Raw genomic sequence first — 25,268 nt, forward strand, 5'->3', positions numbered from 1 at the left:
ACAAAACGATGTATTTGTGGAAACATACTGTTATAGCCTTTAAAGACTGACCATTTGTCTTAGATAACTAAATACATTATATGTGTTTAAGATACTTCCTAAAGTAAGTATATGGGAATATAAGGAAATATTGCAGATACTGAGAAACTTATCTGTTTATTTTTGGTAAGACGAGCACATATTTAAGAGCCTATGCTGTATCACTTAAAAAGATAAATGCCCACATTTAAGATTAAACAGCAGAGGAGAGTAGATGCAAAAATACCCACAAAGGACCTTGACCACTGTTAAAATACTAGAGGACTGCAACATTTATCCACATTATTTAAGATGTACCTTTTCTCAACCGTCGCTCCATTTCCTTCACCCTATCTCCCAGCATTTTGAAACACAATGTACGTGTGTTTTTCATTTCTTACAGCTCCTCAAACCGTTCACTCTGAATGCACTGAAAAGCAATTTGACTTTAATCTAGATGACATTAAATCCTCTAACCGATCCCGAAGGTCATTGGAGGCCTACAGGCATGCATAAAAAATTAAGGCAGAAATTATGTATATTTCTTTTTCTTGACTGAAAATGCATAACTATTTTATCTATACATCAGATGGAAGTTTAGGAGGAAAGATTTCTGTTAGTCTTGTCAGGAGTTGGCTAAAAGAATGTGAAGAATGTAGAAAGGAATCAGCAGCTGGTGTCCATTAAAAGCTTCACTGCGGCCAAATATAGCTAGTAAGGTTAGTTTTACCTGACATCTTTCTCTGTAAAGGATTAGCGAGGCCAAGAAGAGAAGGATGATATGTTCTGCTTTCCTTTTGGGACAATGAAACAAATAACAATCTTTTCGAGGAAACGTTGGGCCAAACCTTGCCTGCCTGTTGACTTCTGTGGCTACTCAAGTAGGGTTTGACTTGGTATTTACAATAATAATAAATAAATAAACACATTAATAAATTAATAATTATTATTTTATTATGGTATTTATGTATTCCTGGATGCTTCTCATTCTTATCTGAGGGTTCATTTTTCAAAAAGTTCTCTATCTTGCTTCCTCTTATGCATGCACACAAATATAACATCATGCTTTGCAGGTGGCACAAATGTTAGAATTAAAACATTCTATCAATGGGGCATGGATTTTCTTTAGTGCAGCAGTTGCATATACAAATGTCAATTCACATCCAGGGGCTTAGTGAGTACAAATTGACAACAAATTGACACTTGTGTATGTAAGTGTTGCTTCAGTGCAAATGTCTCACCCACATAGCGCAGACACACATAGGGTATGTCTACACTACCCCGCTAGTTCGAACTAGCGGGGTAATGTATGCATACCGCACTTGCTAATGAAGCCCGGGATTTGAATTTCCCGGGCTTCATTAGCATAAGCGGGGAGCCGCCATTTTTAAATCCCCGCTGCTTCGAACCCCGTGCAGCGCGGCTACACGGGGCTCGAACTAGGTAGTTCGGACTAGGTTCCTATTCCGAACTACCGTTACTCCTCGTGAAACGAGGTGTACCGGTAGTTCGGAATAGGCACCCTAGTCCGAACTACCTAGTTCGAGCCCCGTGTAGCCGCGCTGCACGGGGTTCGAAGCAGCGGGGATTTAAAAATGGCGGCTCCCCGCTTATGCTAATGAAGCCCGGGAAATTCAAATCCCGGGCTTCATTAGCAAGTGCGGTATGCATACATTACCCTCCTAGTTCGAACTAGGAGGGTAGTGTAGACATACCCCTACAGAGGCTAGAATCTGAAATTTTACTTCCTTGTCTAACGTATTCCTTGGTCATCCATCATCATCCCCGTATGTAGGTGCCAGGAGTATCCTTGCCGTGCCTGGATCCAGTCCTGGAGGCTCGGGGCTCCCCCCAGCATTGGGGAGGCCATGCTAGTGAGGGGTGTTTTTTTGTTTATTTCTGACTTGTGTTCAGCCCCTGACTGATTTTTCTATGGATAGGTGGTCCCTGAACCAAAAAATGGTTCCCCACTCTTGTGGTAGGCTCTTTGTAAAGAGAGAGAGAAATTAGTGATCTTAAAAAGCTAAAGTGAAATTGCTAATTCAAAGGGCAGAGGTTAAACACCGATGGTTATGTCTACACTTGCACCCTCTTTCGAAAGAGGGATGTAAATTAAGACAGTCAAAATTGCAAATGAAGCCGGGATTTAAATATCCCGTGCTCCATTTGCATAATCTCATTATGGCGCTCTTTCGAAATAACAGATGCTGTTAAGATGTGGTTATTTCAAGAGAAAACCCTTCTCTCATTAGTAATTCTATTGATCTTTGATAAGTTAGTAACTAAAAAAATTGTACAGTCCTTGAAGCAGGCAGGCTGTGACCCTGAGCCAGTTAGCCAATGGACAGTGAGGCTCCTCTGTTTTAGGGCTCCAGCTTGGGGTCAGTTTGGAACTGTCTCTAGTGACCCCTCTCTGAGTTCTGTCTTTATTAGGTCATAGTTCTGGGCCAATTCCTTATCTGGAATTCACTGCATTTACTGAGTATCTACAGTAATGGGATAGGATTCCCTGGGACACTCTGGGCTGTTGTTCATATGAGACCAGATAAGTTAGGACTAGAAAATGACCTTCCAGTCTAACAAGCTGAGGACAAGGGCTTGCAGTGGCAAATGTGCACTCAAGTCTAGTCAGACACTTGATGAGGAGCTCTTGAAACTGCTTACTCCTTTATAAATTGCTGCTGAACCTCTTGGGTTGCAGCCTAGGCTTGCTACTATTCAGCTGCCTAGGCTTACAGCTGCATTTAGCTATTTTAGTGTCTCCTTCATTTTCACTTTTGGAAACAGGAGTTTGTCAACCAAAATCTTTCCAAGTATGCCAGATATAGCTGTCTGTGACCCTTAACTGACATATCTCAATTGTCCCTTTAAATTACTCCCATCCTGCTCTGCCTGGACTGGTTGCAGAGTCTCTCAAATTAACTAAACGTGAAACAAAAACCATCACAAATTACCCTTTTCTTGCCAGCTGTCTCTCCTGGGTGGGATTTCCCACTGCTGAACCACAATTTGAAGGCAGAATCAAAACAATTCAGGTTCATTCTACCATACCTGGAAGATATTAGCAGATGGTTTGTCTCTTATGAGGGAAGAGGCAAATAATATGCTGCCTCCACTTCCAGAACTTGTTCATATTGGCTGCAAGAGACCTGCCTTCCCTTCACTATAAAGTTTCTTGGTTTCTTAAAGGAACAGTCCTGTTTTTTCTGAAGATAAATGTTACCCTGGGCCAACTTCCTTTCTCTGAGTGTCTGTCCCATCATTCTCTGGGTCACCACACCAGAACTTCTGAAACAGGGAAGCCTGGCCCCCAAGACTTCTCCTTCTGACCTTAAGTGGTTAGTTTACTCTTAGGGTACGTCTACACTACAACACTATTCCGAAGTAACTGAGTCTGCGTCTACACAGTAGGCAGTTATTTCAAAGTAGTGTCAAAATACTGTCAAGCTGGAGGACTTCTTACTCCAACTCCTGTTACCTTCATTGTACGAGGAATAAGGAAAGTTGGAGGAAGAGTTCTCCTTTTCGAAATAAGTGCTATGCAGACACTCCCAATTTCAAAATAAACTACAGGCAGTCCCCGACTTACGCGGATCCGACTTATATCGGATCCGCACTTATGAACGGGGCTTTCTCGCCCCGGAGGTCGAGGTGGCGGATTGCTACCTGCGAGCTCCGGGGCGAGAAAGCCCCGTTCGTAAGCTGCTCCGGTGCCCCTGGTCTGTTGGAGACCGTCTCCAGCAGACCAGGGGCACCGGGCGGGTTCCCGCGCTTCTGAGGCTTTGCCAGAGCAAAGCCTCAGAAGCGCGGGAACCCGCCGCTGCTGCCGCTTCAGTCCCGGTGCCTGTGGTCTGCTGGGGACCGTCCCCAGCAGACCACAGGCACCGGGATTGAAGCGGCAGCTGCGGCGGGTTCCCGCGCCTCTGAGACAGCTAGTGTGCCCCTCCCCCCAGCAGACCAGGCTTTTGTTTTGGACCCTGGGGCAGAGCAGCTGGGGCGCTGCCGATTGGTCCTGCAGCGCCGCTCTGGGCACTACTGGACCAACCCGGCAGCACCCCAGCTGCTCTGCCCCAGGTCCTGATTCAGCCGCTGCTGGTCAGTTTCAGCAGCGGCTGAATCAGGACGCCTGGGGCAGAGCAGATGGGGTGCTGCTGGGTTGGTCCAGTAGCACCGAGGAGCGGCGGTGCTACTGGGCCAACCCAGCAGCACCCTAGCTGCTCTGCCCCAGGCGTCCCCAAGTCAGCTTCTGCTGAAACTGACCAGCGCTGACTACAGGAAGCCCGAGGCAGAGTTGCTCTGCCCCGGGCTTCCTGGAATCAGCTGCTGATCAGTTTCAGCAGCAGCTGACTTGGGGACGCCTGGGGTTCTTAAGTTGATTCTGTATGTAAGTCAGAACTGGCGGTCAGTTTCAGCAGCGGCTGAATCTGGACGCCAGTTCCGACTTACATACAGATTCAACTTAAGAACAAACCTACAGTCCCTATCTTGTACGTAACCCGGGGACTGCCTGTATTTCGAAATAAGTCCCACAATTGACATAATTCAATTTGCGTAGCTTATTTCGAGTTAAGCCCTGCAGTGTAAACACACCATTAGAGTCGTCTTTTTCATAACCATAAGAGAATGTCAAAGACCAAGAGGGCACCAGGAACAGACAATTAATGATCAGTTCTACATACCTATCAGTCTAGGCCTGTTTCCTAAACATGGCAACTATTCACTTGATGGACGATGGTGACACCACAGCAGCCTTGTGTCAGGAGAAACTGATGGTGTTGGTACTTGCAATGTGTGGCTGAGAGGCAATTGGAGGATTGTGACCTAGATGGGAAAGCTGATATTTTTCAATTTGGTGTCAGCAGCAATTGAAGGTGAGTTATGACCTTCCTGTAAAAGAACCATGCGCAGAGCTGCAATCCTCATTTGAGTTTGGGAGTGAGCCGCAAGCAGGCTCAGACAGGGAATCAGGTGAGTATTAGTATAACTGCCATTAGGCTGAGCTTTTTGCCTTCAGTTCTAAAGAATCATGGCTGTTTATCAAAAATGTATCTCAGTGTTTAAAAATTAAAACATCTGATTATGTGAGTTAAATACTAATTTCTTTTTAACTCCGAAGGTTATCTGCCTTAGTGGTCCGTTAATTAGCCCATGGCATTGGATGGAGTAGCAGTGTTCTTGATTCTTTGGATCCCCGCCACTTCTCTTACAAATTGTTTCCTTGGTTTATGCTCTTGTCCCATGGCTCACTGAGTCACACAGCTGGTTATTCATTTCCCTTAATAATCAAAGAAAGTTGGAAGAAAATCTTGCAATAAGATTAGGTTGGGGAAGGGTGAGAATGCAGGAGCGGGAGTATAAATGCTAAAACTACAGCAATTCCTGAGCTAGCAGAATCCTCAGACTTGTTTATTTGGCAGTCTTCAGAATGTAAGGCGGTAATAGTTATCAGATTTCAGATTCCAACGAATTTGACCGGACTACAGGGAATTACTCTCTCTCTATCTTTAATTTAGCTGGTCCCATGTTTAAATCTCCCTCTTACCAGAGCCAGTTTTTAATTAGACTTCTACCAGAGTTCACTGAAAAGACAGGTCTGTTTATCCTCCTTTGGCAAAAGTTATAATATCCACTGCCGCACCACAGCTCTCCCACTTGGCTGGATTTTCTTGTTAGCTGCAAGAGATGGGACAAAGATCCCATTCCTGCATTTCATTTCATGTAGCATACGTCAGCATCCTCTCCATTCTTTCCCTCTCAGTTCTCCTTCTCCCTTAAATGATTTTTCTTAACAAGAGAATAAAATAGTGCTTTAACCATACCCCTGCTGATCATGTGAATATATTGATTACTGCCATAGACTCACAGGTATTGCTCATGCTTGGCCTATACCGTCCCTGGGGAGGGAGCCCTTTTCAGTGTGACAGCCATTCTTGGGGGTCCACTCTCTCTCAGGGGTTAAGCCCCTCCACTGCGTGGAACCGCACTTCTCTGAACCTTTAGCACACATGTCTCTCACTACAGGCCCCCTCAGAGAGTCTACTAGCTCTGGATCTCCAGGAGCCTCCACTTCCAGAGGGAATAATGCAACCCTGTTCTCTAGAGTGGAGTGACTCTCAGCCAGTGTAAAACAGGAGGGTATATTGATCAGCTGAACACAGCATAGGAACTCTCAGGGCTCTCAGGCCTGGCCTCCTTCAGCACAGCACTTCTAAGTCTCTCTTGCATGCAGGTGAGCTCTGCCTGCTCTCTCTGCTCAGTCCAGAAGCTTCCTCCTTCCAGCTGAGCCTCCAACATCCACAGCCCTAACAGCTCCTCCCCTGTCCTTTGTCTTCTGTCCAGGTAAGCAGGGCTATCTGGGTCCCTCTTTTCTCCACCTCTCCTCTCAACCATCCTATATTCTTCTTGGTTGTAACCAGCTGGTCAGGTCACTGGGATTCTCTCTGCAGCTCATTGTCCTTTCACTGGTCAGAACCAGCTGTGTTGTCCAACCTGGGTGTTGGTCATCAGGTCACCAGTCACTGGGTCTCCAATTTCTAGGCCACTGGCCAGAACCCCAAATTCCATGCTGGTCCTCTGTAACAGTAAACTCCCTTTCTGACCATTGGCAGCCATCTTGCTGGAAGGTAGAGCGATAGGGAAACTACCTTGAGCAAAGACTGTAGCTTCTTTTGTCAAGCCTAAGTGTTTTTCACTTTTATTTGCTTGTACCATTTCTAACTCTGCCCTTTTTTATTTTAACTCACTTAGAAGACTTTTGTTAATAAACTTGTTATACTTTTAATCTAAACCAACCCAGTCCTGTATTTGATTTAACTTGAATGCTAACTGTAGTTACTGTAGCCAGCTGCTGGGTTTTGTCCTTGAAAGGGAGAAATGGACCTTGATATTTCTCTAAATGGCCCAGACATTGCAGAGCACACAGTTTGGGGGAAATTTGGGACTGAGAGTGTGTAGTGGTCACTCCTGCATGAACTAAGTGGATGATAGACACTTGAGTGGAACTATTGAGTTTTAGGCAGGCTGCTGGAGACAGAGTTCTGAATGAAGGCTACATAGAACTAGGGATGTTAAGAAGTGGGTAATTCATTAATCATGTAGTTGATTAGTTGATAAGGGAAGGCTTGCTTAGTCCTGGCTCACACCAGGTGCAGAAGCTATGCTCTCTGCAGCTCTGCAGTTTAAATGTAGTAAGAACTGGACACACAAGCAGCATGGCTCCTACTATATTTAAAATGCAGAGCCGCATTGGGGGTAGCTCCCAAACCTGGTGTGAGCCAGGACTGAGCTGGACTGGCTCAGTCCCGGCTCGTGCCGGGTCCAGCAGCCCCTGTCCATGGGGGGGCCACACTGGGTCCAGCAACCTCTGCCCGAAATGAGCCCAGGTTTGCTGCGGGCAGAGGATGCTTTGTGGCAGCCTCCCCTGATCCCCTCCCCTGCGTTGCTTCCTCTGATAGAAGCAGCAGCGTGGTGGGGGGAACAGGTGGCACCTCGGAGACAGTGCTGGGGAGAACTGGCTCCCTCCAGAACTGGCTCCTGCTTCCCCTGCCCCCCCCCCCGATACCGAGGCATCAAGTGGGGAAAGCAAATAGTCAAGTAGTCGATTTGATTACTTGCTTATATCCCTACATAGAACACAGATTCTTGTGATACTGCATGTTTGTTCGCTGGCTGGAAGCATCCAAACAAGAGAACCACAGCAACAGAGAATTGCGAGGCACTTGGAGTTACAAGACAGGCACTGACACAACCCCTCGCTGGTCTGAATTGCACTTGAGAGTGTGACTGTGGGGTTAGCAGCCCCATACACAACCTTGGGCCTGTGGCTCCCCATACATTATTTGGAGCTCTCCTGCTCTTGATAATTGGGCTTAGTAGCTTTGGATGTCCCCAAACTGATAGTGACTCTTTAAATACGCCATAACAGATAAATACTGGAAAAGACATTGCATATTCTGTATTTTGCTTAAAAACCATAATAAGTACTTAGCATTTTTCCAACCCCATGCAATTGAGAGCATTATGAAATGGCCTTAATTACATATTTCTGGCGCAATCTATGTGCATTCATACATATGTCAGCATTAGTGCAAACTGTTCAGCTGAGGAATGAAGCCCTTTGCTGGGATCCCTGTAGATGTTCACTTTCTGTGCAGAGATGGAAGAACATGACTCAGAAATGCATTAAATGGCCGACTTCCACTGCTTTCTGTGCCTTGCTGCAGCTACCAGTTAGACAAACAATATTTACTTTTACATTATTTTACCTTTAAATTATTTTTAAACACTAGTTTGGGGGCTATATAGAGCTATGCTTAGGTTGTAACCAGTATTCCCTCTAATTTTCCCCACCTCTGAGCAGAATGAATTTTGTTATGTTCACCAATGCAGAGATAATGTGTGACACATCACCTTTATATTGGTTCCCATAATAACTTTCTGTAATAAAATGCGTGTGGCAGGAGTGGGACCAAGGTGTTCTTTGAGTGTGGGAGGAGTTCAGAGCTGGGCAGAGGGCTGGGGTGCAGAAGTGTGAGAGCTCCAGCTGGGAGTACAGGCACTAGGGAGGGCTGAGGTTAAAGATTTCAGGGCTGGGACAGGGGGTTGGGGTGCAAGGGTTCTGGCTGGGGGTGCAGGCTCTGGAGTGCGGATAGGAATGAGGGTTTGTGATACAGGAAGGGGACTCCAGATTAAGAAGGGGTTCAAGACTAGGGGTTAGTGTACAGGAGGGAGTACAGGCTCTGGGCAGGGGTGTAAACTTTGGGATGGAGCTGGCAATGAGGGCTTTGGGTTGGAGGAGGGTGTTCATGGCTAAGAGGCTTGAGGTGGGGGCAGAGGGTTGGGGCTTGGGCTTACCTGGATGGCTTCCTACTGGGGACAGTGAGGAGGGGCCGCTTTCCCCTGATCCCAGCAGCTTCAGGGCTTGGGAAGAGATAGCTCTCCCCATTGCAGCTCTGAACCCCTTTCTCTCTACTGGTTCTCCTGGCTCAAGAGGACTTTGGAAAAGGTACAATTACTTGGAAAAGTCATCTTGTAGATATTGGAATTTGAAAACTGAGAAGCTTCTGTTATTGGAAAAAATGTCACACGTTCTTTGGAACATAACGGAACATCTCAGCAGAGCTATGCTAGTTCACACTAGCTGTGAATCTGGCCTCATATCTCAAATGGCATGTTCTAGAACTTCCAGGACAAAATCCTGAAGTCCTTACTCAATTCACTGAAGTCAACAGGACTTTTGCCTGAGTAATGGCAACTGGGTAAAATTCCATGGTCTGTGTTATATAGGATGTCAAATTAGACAATCTAATTGTCCCTTCTGGCCTTAAAATCCATGAATCTGTGGAAAACCGATTAGGCTCCAGATTTCCTTTACGAAGTTGACATCAGTAACTAGTAGAGCCTCTGTGCTCTAAGTTTGGAAGATTTTATTTTTAGTTTTAAGTATTTGGAACCTTTGCTTCTTGTGTAGCACAAATTGACCATAGGTGTCTCAATGCTTCAAAAAATCATGGGGGTTATGGTCATTTCCTGGGGCTGCAAGAACAAAGGGATTTTCTGAGGAGCTATGCCTTCAAATTACCGGGCAATTATACTGCATAATTGTATGATCATACACACTCTTCCTGCATGTAACTGGAAGAAGGGGACTTCAGTTCTATTTTGCATATGTGTATATTAGTTAAGTGTTTGTGGCCTATAGGCTGATATATGATCTGTATCTAAATCACCAGATTTCTGACTAACACTAGAAAGGTAAATGGGATAGAGTGGAGTATTCATCTCATGGTGGATAGTGGATAGAGGCAGGATCTTGTATGTGAAGGTATAATGTGGACCATAAGTAGAGGTCTTTGAGATGTAATAGTATCCAGGATGCATCACTTAAGTACGAGTAGATTCACAATTTACAGGTCACTATTAATTTTTTCTGGACTGGATAATTTTGTTCTGTTCAAAATTAAATTATTCATTTGTTAGAGTAAGGAAGCCAAGTTAAAGATGATGTTGCAAATGTAACTTAATCTTTTCAACATTTTTAGGCTTTTTTTTTTAAAGTCTCCAATTTTTCAAGTGCATATGCGAGTGTTTAGTCATCTAACTGCTATGTTCTGGCGCTAAATGTTAATTTAAAAAAAAAAACTTTGCTGCTGTATTTTAATAATATTGTTTTTAAAGTAATGTAGCTCTTTTTACAGCCTCATCTCTTTCCTAAATTGTTTCTAAATCTTTTGGAATCAATCAACTTAAATGTGTCTTGAAGTCGTGGAAGCCTGTCTGTGTGGGTGCCATGTTGTGGAAACAAACTCAATGTATGCTTTGATCTTGTTGGATGAAGGGAGCTTAATATTACTCAGTATAAATATAAAGTCTAATTACTATTCAATGCTTTTAAAAAAAATAAAAATGGTGAAGTGAATTTATTGCTAAGAGCCAGACTGACAATCACAGAGGCTGAAGTCTTCCGTTCATCAGCACCACCCTTGATGAAATTCCCATAAGGGTGAGATAATATTTTGGGCTCTATGCATATTCAACCCTTAGCCTCTTTGAGGAGCTTGCCAGCAAGAGTACCAGTTGTGATATTGGTCAATATGGCATATACATCTTGGCTATGTCTACATTGGCCCCTATTACGGAATAGGGATGCAAATGTAGCACTTTGGAAGAGGCAAATCCGCGGGGGATTTAAATATCCCCCGTGGCATTTGCATTTTCATGGCCACCGCTTTTTTCCGGCTTGGAGATAAGCCGGAGAAAAGCGTCCAGACTGGCGCGATCCTCCGGAATAAAGCCCTATTCCGGAGGATCTCTTATTCTTATTCTCTTGCAAGTAGGAATAAGAGATCCTCCGGAATAGGGCTTTATTCTGGAGGATCGCGCCAGTCTGGACGCTTTTCTCCGGCTTATCTCCAAGCCGGAAAAAAGCGGTGGCCATGAAAATGCAAATGTCGCGGGGGATATTTAAATCCCCAGCGGATTTGCCTCTTCCAAAGTGCTACATTTGCATGCCTATTCTGTAATAGGTGGCCAGTGTAGACACAGCCCTTGGCTACGTCTACACTGGCCCCTTTTCCGGAAGGGGCATGTTAATTTCACCTATCGTAGTAGGGAAATCCGCGGGGGATTTAAATATCGCCCGCGGCATTTAAATAAAAATGTCCGCCGCTTTTTTCCGGCTTTTAAAAAAGCCGGAAAAGAGCGTCTACACTGGCCCCGATCCTCCGGAAAAAGCGCCCTTTTCCGGAGGCTCTTATTCCTACTTTGAAGGTATTTCAGCTCAAAGCCAGGATGTTTAAGTCAACCATTTTGCATTTTTGAGCTAAACCTTTCCTCTATCAAAAGGACTTTTTAGTATGTGCCATATAATATATAGTGTGTATTTCTTGCAAGTATTTTATCAGAAACTTTACACATGATTGGAGAATGCTACAGTAAGCTAACGATAAACAAAACAACTGTCTCCTGTTTTGTGCTGACTATATAGTTCAGTAGAGCAAATCTGGACTCACAAAGATCTTGCTGAAATCATCAAGCAGCGAATAACTGAGCAAATAAAATTAGTGAGCAGAACTTCAGTGAAGGTAACATGCTGACAGTGAAAGACATGTTTCTGTAATTTGTTTGGAGAATAGACAGTGGATCATTCTTTAAGTAATTAATGGTGATCACAGAATCTGATTGTGACTGTAAATATATTGTCAAACATTTTTCTCCCATATTGTATTTATTTGGCTTACCAATACTTTCATTTTTTTTTAATCGGGATAGGTATAATTTAGGAACATAATTTAAGATTTTGGCTCAGGAGAAGTACAGGAATTCCTTTTCTAGAATAAGAAACTGAAAACTTCATCTGATTCTCATACTGACCTACCTCTTTCTCCCCCAGCCCTTGGTGGAACAATAATTACTAACAGTTTAGTCCTGGTGTATGTCAGAGCAGGTCAGGGAAACTATTTCATATTGCATAGAAGTTTTCCTTTAAAATTGTCTTTACCGTTATAGCAGAGAGCTCTCCTGTAAAGTGCTTATTTCTTCTTTGCTGTATTTCTTCTCTATTTGCCTGTCCCCGTAGTACTCAGTCAATATTCCAGACTTAAGCACTTCCTTTAGAAATGCCTGTTTTCTACTGCAACCTTAATGGAGTGGCAGGAAAACACAAATTTTCCAGGCAAGCAGGTTTGAAATAATGGACGAAGTGCATCCCTAATGTATCTCTACCAAGGATGAATTGGGCCCAGGGACTTAGGGGAATAAAGGAGACTCACACAGTACAGCTGTTTGGTACACATATTTGTAGATATAGATATAGAAACAGATGAACTCAGTGGCTTATGTGAGTCTATGGGAAATTAGTAAGTAACCAGGTTCAATCCTTAAGGTTGACTAATTTTATTTTTCCATTCTGAATTACTTCCTTTCATAAAGTACATTTGAAACTTTAGGGAAAAGAGTCATGATTCATAGTTGATTAGAAGGAATGTTGTAAATTACACTACACATTCAATATCAAAGACACCTGTGATTTTGCAGTTAAGACCTGGTCTAAACTGATGCTGTGTAAAGGATTTGGGGCCTAATTCTGATCACCGTTATGCTGGTTTTGCACCAGCATAATTCCATTGACTTCAGTGGAGTTATTCCTGATTTGTGCCAGTGTACAGACCAGAACAAAAGCATATTCAAACGCATATTGAAATCATTAGGAGTCTTTCTGTAAATTTAAGGCCTGATCCAGAGCCAGCCTAAATGAAATCAGAATCAGTGCTACTCAGGCTTTTTACACCTTTTTCTGTGTCTGTTTATCAATGTAGACAGAAACCGCTTTAAGTTGCTGAGGCTGAAAAAGATCTATTTCAGAATCTTCTGTTAGAAAATGTTGGTCTCAAAAGGTAAAATGCCTTAAATGAAGGAGTATGATTTCTAAAATGCCTTCCCAGAACAACTTGTTTCTGATTTTTTACCATCTTTTGTAAAGGTCACAGAGCTGACAAACACACTTCAGTAACAGTATATTATATAACCACTAGCCATCTCTGTATACAATATGGGGATTACAAAACAAAGCAATCCCCTTTGGTGGAAATCTTCAGGGATTCCTGTGTGAAAATTAATGACACTTTTTATGCTAGGATATTTGGCTGGAAAAGCAAGCACATCTCATTCAGAGAACAGCAAAATTCAATTTGTGTTCCTATGAGTTGGATTTTTTTATGAGCTTCAGAATGTAAAATGCTGATGGAGAGAACCTGGATTCTAGTAAAACAATCCATATATCCCTTCAAATAGATATAGCAATAAGTTTTGTAACCTGAACTCAAATCAGGGTAATAACAGACGTGCTTTGGTTGCTATTCTATTGTATTCCCTTTTCATTTGTCACTAGGTGGTGCCAGAGAGCTAGTCCAAATCCAGAGACTTTGTCTTGAATTACTTTTGCTTCACCATTAGATTATTCCAGAAGTTTTCTGTTGCTGTACTGGTCATTGGCTGCAGATTTTAAGTAGGGATGAAAGACCATAGTTCCATTGATGGGGGGTTTCTGGGCCAGGGTGGGGGCTCCCCAACCACTGCGTTGTTCTGGGGGTCTTTAGTCCAGCAACATCCCTGGCCCTGCTGGACCACAGAATTCCGGATTTGGGAGGTTCAACCTGTACCTCATTAATAACCACTATTCTCTTTGGGACCCTTTATTATTATGTGGTAACATTTTAGCAATAAAGACAGATCTTTATCTTTATCATATTTCTCTGTAGACCTAAATCATCATATAAGTAAACATTCAGATGCCTCATGTTGCTTTTGTTATGACATGATAGGTCTTAAAACAAATGTAAGATAAGTAACTGGGTCATAGTCAGATCTTGTGTGTTTAAAATATTGGTCCTGATTTTGTAGTCCTTACTAAAGCCTATTGACATTAATATGCAATGTCTGAGAAAGGAATGCAGGCCTCAGCCCAAAATCAGTTTGCTATGTAATTCTGTATTGTTGTAATCTCCTGTCTTGTGTTATAGAATTTGGGGAGGAGAGGGGAATCATGTATATAAATTAAATTATTTTTTATTTTGTTGACATTTTCTATTTCTGGATAGTACATATAGTTTTATTAGGTTGGATTTCTCTATGACCCAACCCTCTTTTTCATATTTTTCTGAGTATTGATTTTATCAGTTGTGTTGATTTATGAAGGGAAATAGTGCATTGTAATTTATATTTAGTTTTCATCTTTTGCATATTTATTTAATGGCTTACAACAAACATTCTAGGCTTAGTTCATCAGAAATGTTCAGTAAACATATGCAGAGTTCATTCAGAACTCCATTTTTCCCTTGCAAAGTGTGGTACTTTTTTTTTTCCTAGTCAAGAGCAAAGATTACACTTGCACACAAACACACCAAATGCACACATATGCAATGTCTGGTATTCTCTGATTTTTCCGGCTGCGCACCGGACGGAAGCCTGCTGTGGGCGGGGGGAGCGGCTGGAAGGCGGGGCCATGATCGGCGCTAGGAGCCTATGATTGCACAGAAGCCTGGCGGGGCGGGGGCAATGGCTGGCACTCCCAGCCACTCACTCCGCCCCCGCCAGGCTTCTGCGCAATCACAGGCTCCCAGCACCGATGGCGGCCCCACCTCCCAGCCTGGGAGCCCCAGCTGGGAGGCGGGACCGCGATCGCCGTTCTGGGCACTTCAGAAGCCTGGCTGGGGAAGTGGCTGGGGAAGTGGCTGGTATTCCCAGCCACTCCCTCCGCCCCCGCAAGGCTTCTGCACAGTCACAGGCTCCCAGCGCCGATCGTGGCCCCGCCTCACAGGGCGGGGTTGCGATCGTCACCTATGATGAACCTGGGGGGGGCTTATTATCCCACATTTTTTTTGCTCGACCAAAAAAATACCGGGCGTCCAGTATTTTTTGGGAGACCATCTGGTAACCCTAGATTCAGGGTAAGCACATCCAGAGGAAGGCATAAATGACAAGTAAGAACCTGTTTATATCTCTCTACAGTTGCCTTGGGCCTGAGATTTGGGTTTGCAGGGGGTAACAGTGCACACTCAGGATTCCAGCCCGAGTAGGTGGGCAGGGGAGCAGGCAGAGAATGGGTGGAGCCTGGATTCAAGCCACACAACATTTTGGCCACTGACACAAGATAAATAAATACCTTGTGCTGGTATAGCACCAGGGGGGAAATATAACAGCTCTCTCCCCTCTCATGCCTCAGGAGGGCTGATTCCTTCCTTGCACTGTTCTTGTGATGGCATCAGTGAGCCTCTGGTAGAAGTATGTTGCAGACCTGTAGTGCTTGTAAAATTCTTTAAGATCCTTGAATGGAAAACAGTAATAGATGGGCTGGGGGAAAAGGGAGAGGGTCTCAAGGGAAATATTTTGGTGGCATCAGAGTGCAGTCACGAACTCATGCTAGTGGCCACTCTAACAATTTTTCCTAAAAAACGTAATTAACTTTAAGGAAAACAAATAAATATGCACATATACATGTCTAAATTGTAATGCATGTATGTGGGATTTTATTGTAGACTCAATTTAAAAATAATGTACAGTTGACTCTTGTTTTTTACTGGGCTAAACAGAATAGAAACAAATAATGTAGTTTGCACATTCTTGTCTTTTGTTGTTGTTGCTGTTTCTTTTGCTTTTTTATTGCTTTTTTTAAAAAGACTTGCTAGCTAGTAAGTCTGTTTTTATGAAAAATGATATTTGTATGCCCTCCCGCCCTCCCCCCCCCCACCTAATCACTGCCCAGTAGGCATGAAAAGCCAATGCTGGCGGAATGTAGCCATGATGGCTGCATTTGAGAAACACAAAAAGTTGTGACTGGTATGCTGCCATTTCATTGCTGAAATAAGTACAAGGAAATGGTGATTAATGTATTTCACTGAGTGCGATTCAGGTAAATTCCTAGTGCTGGTCATTTGCTTGGACTTTACATATGCAGAAATAAATGTTTCTTCATCCGCATACTAAATGTTCCTGATTGTCAAAACACTCTGCTAATGCTTACATGAGTGTATTTTAAATTTTTGACAAGAGTCTTTGGAAATGTCTCCAAGTCTTTTTTTGTAAATTAGGTTTTTGTCGCTAGCTCATCTAGAATTAATGTTTTACAGTCAAGTCTCACAGGTATAAAATGCAAACAAATAACTTTTGAAAATAAAAACTACCGAAATATCTAATTGTGCTATTTAGCATGTTCCATTCTATTTGTCATGAGTCATTATGATTTATTTATTTTTTTACTGGAAGTAAATGGTATTCAGTGGATTTCAGTAGGACTGGAAGGCTATTAAGATTTCTGAATTGTATTGAAGCTGTTTCTTCAGCTTACCAAATGAAGCCAATGACTTCGAAGCTGAAAGTATTTAGTTTCACCTCTTTTCAATGTACGTGTATATTTTTAAGCCACCGTGTTTATTTTTTTCCTTTCTGCAGAGTTGTCTAAGGAGAAACTGATGCCAAGGGTAGGTTGAGAAGGTGCAAGATGACAACAACAGTCGCAACAGACTATGACAATATTGAAATCCAACAGCAATACAGTGATGTGAACAACCGCTGGGATGTCGATGACTGGGACAATGAAAATAGTTCTGCACGACTGTTTGAGCGATCCCGCATTAAGGCCTTAGCTGGTAAGCATTCAAGTTATTGGAACTCAGTGCAAGTACTTAACAAAACAAGATTTCCATTCAGTAGAAATCTGATGTATAAGAGTGACTTATTGCTTCATGGGACAGCCCAATGCTTTTAAAATATCCCTTCTTGAATTTTGTGTGTATTTGTCCCTGTTAAAAACATTCTATTGGCTGCCTGACAGAACCAAAGTCCAAGACTCAAAATTCTAATATAATTGAGTAGTAAGCTTTATTTATGTCATATGTAGTATTCAGGATGTGAACGACTAGTCAACTATGCAATAAGCAAATGCTTATTGAATAGCCGACACATTAGTTGACTAGTTGCTCCCCCCACTTGCTGCCTTTATCAGAAAAAGGCAGCAAGGGAGTGGGAAGAAGAGGGCATGCTTCAAAGTGGCAGCTGACCCTGGACTCTGTGCAGCGCTGCTGCTTTGAAAAGCTGCGGGGAGCACGGGGCCAGTGGGGGACTGCTTGAGTCCCCTACTGGCCTTGTGCTCTCTGCAGCCCTTTTGCCTTTGAAGTGTAGCAGCAGCCATAGGCCATTGCTACATTTCAAAGGCTGAGGCACCCTTATCAACTGATTGAATAGTCGCTACAAATTGCATTGACTATTCGATTAGCCAATTAATCTAAATTTAACATCCCTATGTAGTGCTACCTAAGGAGGAAAATTCTACCAGTGTAGACACCTGTGACATGCCTCAGTAGTGGATCCCACTTGGAGCTACAGTCATTCTTTGCCATGTGTGAACCAGGCCCATGCTTAATGTGTCGCACAGAGGTGCTGGGGCTCAAGCAATTTTTTTACATTTGTAACTGATGCAACAAGCGCAGAGGTGCCCAGGCTATGAAGAGCCAAACCTGGAGGTGCTGGGGCTCAGCTCTGGCAAGTTCTAGTGCAAATAAAGCACAGCCAGGCCCACGTCAGAACAGTTTTCCCTCAAAATCAGCCCATATAAGCTACAGTGGGAGCAATACAACCTCCAGCTAGCCTGACGAGTAGGACAAGAACGTGCTAACTAGATGATACTACACCTCACTTTATATAATGTGCTTTTGGTCACTGCTGATAAAATAAAATATTGTTATAGTTTCACCATTTCCTCAGTATAGATGGCTTAACAGGTGTAAATGTAGTACTGGACTAAATTTGAAGAGCTCGTGTACTGTACTGTCCTTGGAACAAGCTAGAAAAGTTGATCTGCTATAAATCTGAATCTGTACAGCAGATTGTGAGTAGCTTCTTTTTGGTCCAGCTGACCTGTTTGTTACCTTATTATGTCCAAACAAAGAAAAGAGGCTCCTTAATTCACCTTCAGGATACTAAGTGCCTCATTCATTGACTGCTCTAGTCAGTTTTCTAAAATCTCTACTGTGGGTTAAAAACTTTCCCAGAATCTGAAAGTGAAATTTCTCAGGCAGCCTGAGTAAGTTTCCTTGAATGATTTGAATTCTTTGAAAAGGAGGGACTTAACTTGTCCACATCAGTGTGGTTATTTGACTAGATTATGTTGTCTGATGAATGTTATATGTACGCTTTGAAGTGTAATGTCTAATCATTGTCTTGGTGATAATATATACACACACACAGTTTTTCACACATAGTAGTATTGAAATAGAAGGTTTTTATCCCTTTTTCCCAGAGTACTTCAATGAGTGTATGAACTTGTCCTGCAACTCACAGTAAGTTCCTATTTCCAGTGTACAGAGATTAGTTTTGAGAAATACGGACTTAATTGATTAAAAACAAGACAACAGAAAGCCAAATTTTATTGTCAGTTACACCAGTATGAATCAGGAGTTACTCCAGTGAAATCAGTAGAGTCATTCCAGATTTATATTAGAGTAACTGATAATAGTTTTGGTTCAGTTTCTTTATCATAATGGACACAGCAGGTTCTGTTCGTCAGAGTCCAGACAGAGAGTGCAGTAGTAAATGTTTTCTCATACTACCATACTTATTGCCTTTCTGAATAAACTGTTATGAAATGTCACTTAGCCACTGTGATTTACATTTTTTTAAAAGGTAGTTAGTCTTTGGTAGATCATGAACATGCCCTTCTTATCTAGAATATAACTTCTGACTAAATTTGAATGAATGTTTTGATTAATCTGCTATGGAAATAAGTCTAGAAATCAGAACTGCTTCAGTTACATGCATCAGATGGGAATCTTCACAGTTTTTAAAATTTTGGCTGCATATTCAAATTATTTTGATTCATGGTTCTATGATGTACAACACAGTACACAATATTAATTTCTAGATCTTAAAGGAATCTGAAGGACGGTATAATTTTCAGTCTTTTCATTTGGCAAGGTTTAAAACACTCAAGATGTTCTTAAATGGACAAATGCTATATTTTGAGGCTTTCACAATCATTAGTAAGTTCTGACAAAGATATGCCATTATCTAAAGTTATAAAGTTTCTAAAATCCATATAATTTCCTTTCTAATTACATTCTGATCTTCATGCAAATTGTATTTGACTCTTTATTTTTTGTTTAAAGGCATGTGATTATTGCATATGAAAGATTGCACATTAACCAATCATGTTTGAGTGGCAGAGATATTATGTCATGCTTCCTTAGCTCTGAGGCACTGTACTGCAAAGTAATTTTTATGCATTCTATAAATGATTTCCTGGATCACATGGTAGCATGTCCACATTCCTGACCTCTGAACAAAATACCTCAGTAGTGTGGGACATACTGTGAGGAGGGAAAATAGCTCAAAATGTGCTGAGGTTTCTGATCATTGGAATTTTGATTAGAAGAGCAGTTACACATACAACAATTGTTAATGTATTAAAATATTTTATTTATAAAATTTACTTTGGCAAGGGATAAGTACTATCTGCTTTCATTCATAAGGACAAAACTCCAATGCTGCAAGTTGCTGAGTCTCCAAACCCTACCTAGTGAAGTCAGTGGGAGTTGATGGCTCACAACACCTTGATGTTTCTAAGGCTACATCTACACTGTAGTACTTTTCCTGGATCCTCCAATGCCGCCTCCAAGGTGTGCATCTGTTTTTCCGAAAATGTGGACTTGCTCTTTTGCCATCCCTGTAAATCTCATTTTATGAGGAATAAGGGATGTGTCAAAAGAGGGCTTTTTTTCTGAAATTTGGTGCCATGTCGATGTGCCAAATTTCGGAAAAGCCTCTTCCTGAAGTAAATCAGAAAAAGATACACAATTTGTGTATCACAAATTATGTTTCTTTTTCCAATTTATCTTTGTAGTGTAGACCTAGCCTGACTAGCTTGCGTTTTCAGGCTTAGAGCTGGGTGACAGGAATATGAAATCGTTCATGCAGTTAAATAAAGGCCAAATCTTGAAGCTCTTATTCATGTGATTAACCTGTTGAATTTAAGAGCAACTACTCATGGAAGGGATGAAGGACTGGGTCCTAATCCTAAACTTTGTTACTTTCAGAAGACCTGTATTTTTTATTGAAAATCACAGATCCCATCAGCACAGTGCAAATTAAAGTTGTAGGTTAAATGTCTGCCCTGTAATGGTGCAATTCTTTTTAGCTAATTAAAAAAAAGTTAGGGCCTGATTGTGATATAAGCATACTGACGCAAATCAGCAGTGACTCTAGTGTAAGACTAGAATCAGGCCCTGTGATGTTTAAAGTTTGACATTACATGAGGAGCAAATTGCATTTTACTATTACCTATTTAAAATATTTGGTGTTTTACTTTTATCCAGTAGATTTGATGTTATTTTTGTTACAAATATTATTAGTAAGAATTAGGCACCTGATATAGCTCCTGTTGACATCAGGTGCTTCACTGACTTCCGTAGCAGCTAGATCACACACCTTATTACTCACCTTATCTGAGTAATAAATAATAAACATGAAACAATCTCTTAAAGGACATAGAAGTAGGTGCTTAAATAATTCAGATAATTTAAGAGAGACAACAGTTTAAAAAACAGAGAATCTACTATGGATTTGGTATGGAACTATACATAGTCACTTCTCATGTAGAGGAATTGATTAGGTTTTTCAGGCATTGCTCGCTATTGTTATAAGTGTATACATTTTTACCTTTTTTCCTTTTATAGTTGGCATTGTGGGTGCCTTGTGTCACAGAAGCTATTGCTACATGAGTTTACAGTGGCACAGCTGCATGCATCTGTGTAGCTGCATTAAGCTGGTGGGAGAGAACTCTCCCATTGATTTAATTAATCCACCCCGAAGAAGGCTCTCCTACTGAAACAGCACTATCCACATAAGAGCTTCTGTCAGCATAAATTATGTTGCCCAAGTGGGTGCCTAATTTACACCCCTGAACAGCATCACTTATTTTGACTTAATCTGTAGCATAGCCATAGCCAGAGACTTGGCTCCTTCCACTGGTGTAGCCCTGCTTAAAAATACTTCTATTGAAAACCAAAGGTTATATTTATAGTCTGAACCAGTACTCCAGGCAAGCACTTTTCCAAATGCATTTCCTGCTTCTCTGCCTGATGGATGATCTTTCCTTCCATCTCACCAGGTGGACAGGGAGGAGCCCCATTGCTTGGGATCAAAGATAAAACCCTTGGGCTTTACCCTTCAGTGGCAGGGCACAGGTTACAGGCCCCTGTCTGGGGCTGAAGGAAGCTCTTCTTGGGCTTTGGCTTTGCCCCATGTCTTCCCCATCTGGAGTGGTGGGGCTTGAGTTTTAGTCCCCCCCCACCTGAGGCAGAAGGGTTTGGGTGGGCTTAGGCTTCAGTATCCCCTCCTAAGGTTTTAGAGTAATTTTTGTTGCCAGTAGGGGGTCATGATGCAATGAAGTTTGAGAACTCCTGTTCTAAAATTGTTAAATAGCTATGGTTGCTACAAACATTTGAGTGCAGGTAAAGTGAGATACATTGTAAGTCTGTGGAATTTTCTCCTGTTTATATAGTGTTCTTTATAAAATTCATATCTCCATGTCCCTGTTATCCTGCCCTATCATCAAACAGTCTATTGGGTATCACAAATCGTGCATTAGTCTTACAGGACAGATCCTGATTCTTTATGCACCCGCATAGGTACTGATAGTAAAGAGTGGCACTGCTGCTGGCATTAGAAACTGCACAACTCGTGCATCTGTAGCCAGTGTGAATAATCCTGCTTGTTCAAATGCCATCTGTCCATGATATTATAGCACATTCTTGTGAAGTGGTGGTTAAGAAAAGTTTGCCTCCTCCAAAATATTCCATTGTTCAAGAGATGTTGATAAAGAATTAGCTCAGATATTTCAAATTGGCTTGACTAAAGCTGTTCACCTCACTCCACATTTTAAATGTTAGCCTTTGTCCCTCTGGTTTACCTGAGTAAGTAGGAGGTCTAAGACTCAGCTCTAAGACTCAGGAAGGAGGAACTTCATAATTTTTGGAATGGAAGGCTTTGTCTGCACTGGCAATTGAGCAACAAAGCTTTTTATTGTTCTCAGGTGCTTGAAAAACCCAACCATGAATGACAAAAGCTCTGCCTCAGCAAGTGCTAGTATAAACAGTACTTTCCTGCGGACAAAGCAAATGCCAGATGAGGAGGTAGAAGGTTATTTTGTGCAGAAAAAGGTTGTTTTTGCTGCCCAACTTTTAGTGAAATGGCTGCATTGACATGGCCATGTCACTAGAATCCATGTAGTGTAGAGCAGTGTTTCACAACCAGTGGTACAACTACCCTTTGGAGTACTTGAGAGAAGTCTGGGGGGTACATCAACACAACTGAAATTTGGAGAAAACTGATTTTTTGTTTTAAGTTTTACAGCACTTTATTATTTTTGTACTTTTTACACCCAAAAATTTCATCGCCCACCCAGCTACAATTAAGTTGTTTAAATAAATGTGTTGCAATGGCAGAAAAAAATGGTGTGTCTGAAAACTGTAGGTACTGGGGGTATATATATATATATATTATTTTATTTTTTTAAAAGGGGTACTTTATTAAAAAATGGTTGAGAAACACTGGTGTAGACAAAGCCAAAGAGGCTTGTCTCTTTAGTTTTTTTAGCTGAGTACAAGCTTGTGCCCTTCCTTCTATGGTAATGCATATGTTAGATCCTGCAATTTAATTTTAACAGGTGAATGGAACACTGCAAAGCTGTTTTCAGGCAATCTCAGAGGGGATTATGAAGATCATCAAGGGAGGGGAATTCCAGGATCAAGAATGCTCCACTTAGGACATTCAATCCCCAGCCTATCAAGCATTCATACTTAGGGGGGAGTGTTAGCAGCTTCATCTGACCTTACGCATCATGGTTGTGCATGGGAATAGAAGTGGTCTTTCAGACAAACAAGACCCAAGCCATGCATGGCTCATTGTTCATTGTGAACAACTTGAGTTGCATCCATAAGAAAATTGTAGGAAATGAAGTTTTCAAAGAGCTCATTCTGTTCTTGTATTTTTCTTTGTTAATATTGGGTAATACTTGGGATTTTAGGCTTAGAGACAACAAAAAATCATACTGGAGATGTTCTGGGTAGCTACAAAGTGAGTCTGCCCTATGTGGGTAGATTCGTTGTAGCATTTGGCCACAATAGTTGAGCCTGAATTTGGACTACCCACATGTGTTATCTAGGTTCCCAAAGAACCTCATGCACTGACAGATTACATTGTGGTAGGCATTTTTACTTATTACTCAAGAGTATTTAGTCATATGGATAAAACACTATACAGTACACAGCTCCAGATCAACCATGGGAAAGACTGAAATTCTCTTGTCGAGTTACTGTTTACCTTTTTTTTTAGGCATATACTTGTTTGTCCTTGCTATCTGTCTGGCAGAGAGGGTCAGCAGCCTGCCCCCTCTCCCAGTCACTCGGAGCTCCGGAAGTGGAGCAGAGCTGCTGCTAAGCAGCCAGAGCAATCCTATGGCAGGGAGGGAGGGGAAGAAGACTGCACGTGGATGCTGCCAGTCACCATCCCTTCATTTCCAATTGGCCAGGAACAGGGAACTGTGACCAATGGGAGCTGAGGGGGTGGTTCTGGCAGAGAGAGGCGGCACACAGAACCATGTGCCACCCACTCCCCATCCCTAAGAACATCTTCTGGGAGCAGAGTGGGGTGGGGAAGGCAGGAAGCCTGCTTTAGCACTGCTGTACTGCAAACAAGGAGCCACTCCTGGAAAGTGCCACTTGGCAGGAAGCCCCACGCCCTCCTGGAGCCAGCACCCCACACCCCTTCTTGTACCCCTAGCCCTGCTCCCCCCACCCCGAGCATGCCATATTTATGTATGTGTGCAGTTAGCTTTGTGTGTGTTGTGGCTCTTGAAATAGTTTAGTTTAGGACAAAAACAAATGGGCTTTCTTTGAAAGATTGCAGAAACCCAGGACTAACATATCTCATCTAGTACCAAAGTTTCTGCCCCTTCAGCGTGTGAAGTACTCAATAAAAATATACCGTTGGAATTAAGCATTAGGTCCAAAATGAGTAACAAAGGAATATAAAGCAATGATGTAAATTCTGTACCCCATCAAAACTAAAAAGGCTCGTTTGAGCTGTTAAAATTTACTACTGAGATTAACCTCTTCTAAAATCTCATGTACCTCTGTTTGTTAAGATATCTGGGACCTAATAAAACTAAATACATTGATTTTAAAAAGAAGTATTTAAGGGGAGTGGAGCCTGAAGTATAGGGAGACTTCTAAATAATATAGAAGCATTCAAGACTTCACAGAAGAATGGATGTCAGGTATAAAGGACATCTGAAGGATTCACTTGATACAAAACAGAAACATAAAACCCACAGGATTGCATTAGCAGATGAACCTCTTTTTCAGTTAGTTGGAATGTTCAGGGCCACTCAAGTACTGAAGATAACGCTGAATAAAAAGTACAATTTCATGGCAATACACAAATGTATAGCTATTTTAAATGTGTCAGCTAACCTAAGATTTTTAAAGAATAAATCTTGTCATCATCTCTCACATGTAGTCCCATTATTTCATTAGTACCTAAAATTATTGCAGTCTTAAAACCCAGCTAAAACAATGGGGCTACGTCTACACTGGCATGAATTTCCGGAACTGCTTAAAACGGAATACTATTCCGTTTTCAGTTTTTCCGGAAAAGGAGCGTCTACATTGGCAGGCTGCTTTTCCGGAAAAGCCCTTTCCGGAAAAGGGCCAATGTAGATGCACTTTTCCGGAAAAGAGCCCCGATCACCATTTTCGTGATTGGGGCTTTTTTCCGGAAAAGAATACTGGGCTGTCTACACTGGCCCTTTTCCGGAACAGTGTTCCGGAATAAGGACTTATGCCCGAGCGGGAGCAGAATAGTTTTTCCGGAATAGCGGCTGATTTTGTACAGTAGAGCATTGTTGCTTTTCTGGAAATTCAAGCAGCCAGTGTAGACAGCTCGCAGCTTATTCCGGAAAAGCGGCTGATTTTCCGGAATAAGTGGCCCAGTGTAGACACAGCCTGGGACTAAAATTGGAATCAAGAGGATACTCCCATTGGTCCTTTAGAATGAACTGTTTACTACTTGTAAAGGGACAAGTATAAGTCTTTCTGATGTATTTACTGTAGCAATGCATAATCCAGCCAGGAAAATGGAAAAGAAAGGAAATGCATATGATCCATTTCTGGTTGCTGAGATCCTCATAAGCCTACTTAAAA

General features: G+C 42.1%; 1 protein-coding gene across 4 annotated transcripts in view; it reads left to right on the forward strand.

The window, feature by feature from the left end:
* The window catches only part of SPTBN1 (spectrin beta, non-erythrocytic 1), a 212,713-nt gene that overhangs the window by 53,348 nt on the left and 134,097 nt on the right, over window positions 1-25,268 (forward strand). For all 4 annotated transcript variants that reach the window (XM_075925482.1, XM_075925484.1, XM_006122116.3 and 1 more), the window contains exon 2: window positions 16,465-16,661. In XM_075925482.1, coding sequence (XP_075781597.1) covers window positions 16,514-16,661 — 148 coding nt within the window. In that variant the 5' untranslated portion in view covers window positions 16,465-16,513. The remainder of the gene's footprint in view (window positions 1-16,464; window positions 16,662-25,268) is intronic.

Source organism: Pelodiscus sinensis, chromosome 3, assembly GCF_049634645.1.
Source record: "Pelodiscus sinensis isolate JC-2024 chromosome 3, ASM4963464v1, whole genome shotgun sequence".
NCBI lineage: Eukaryota > Metazoa > Chordata > Testudines > Trionychidae > Pelodiscus > Pelodiscus sinensis.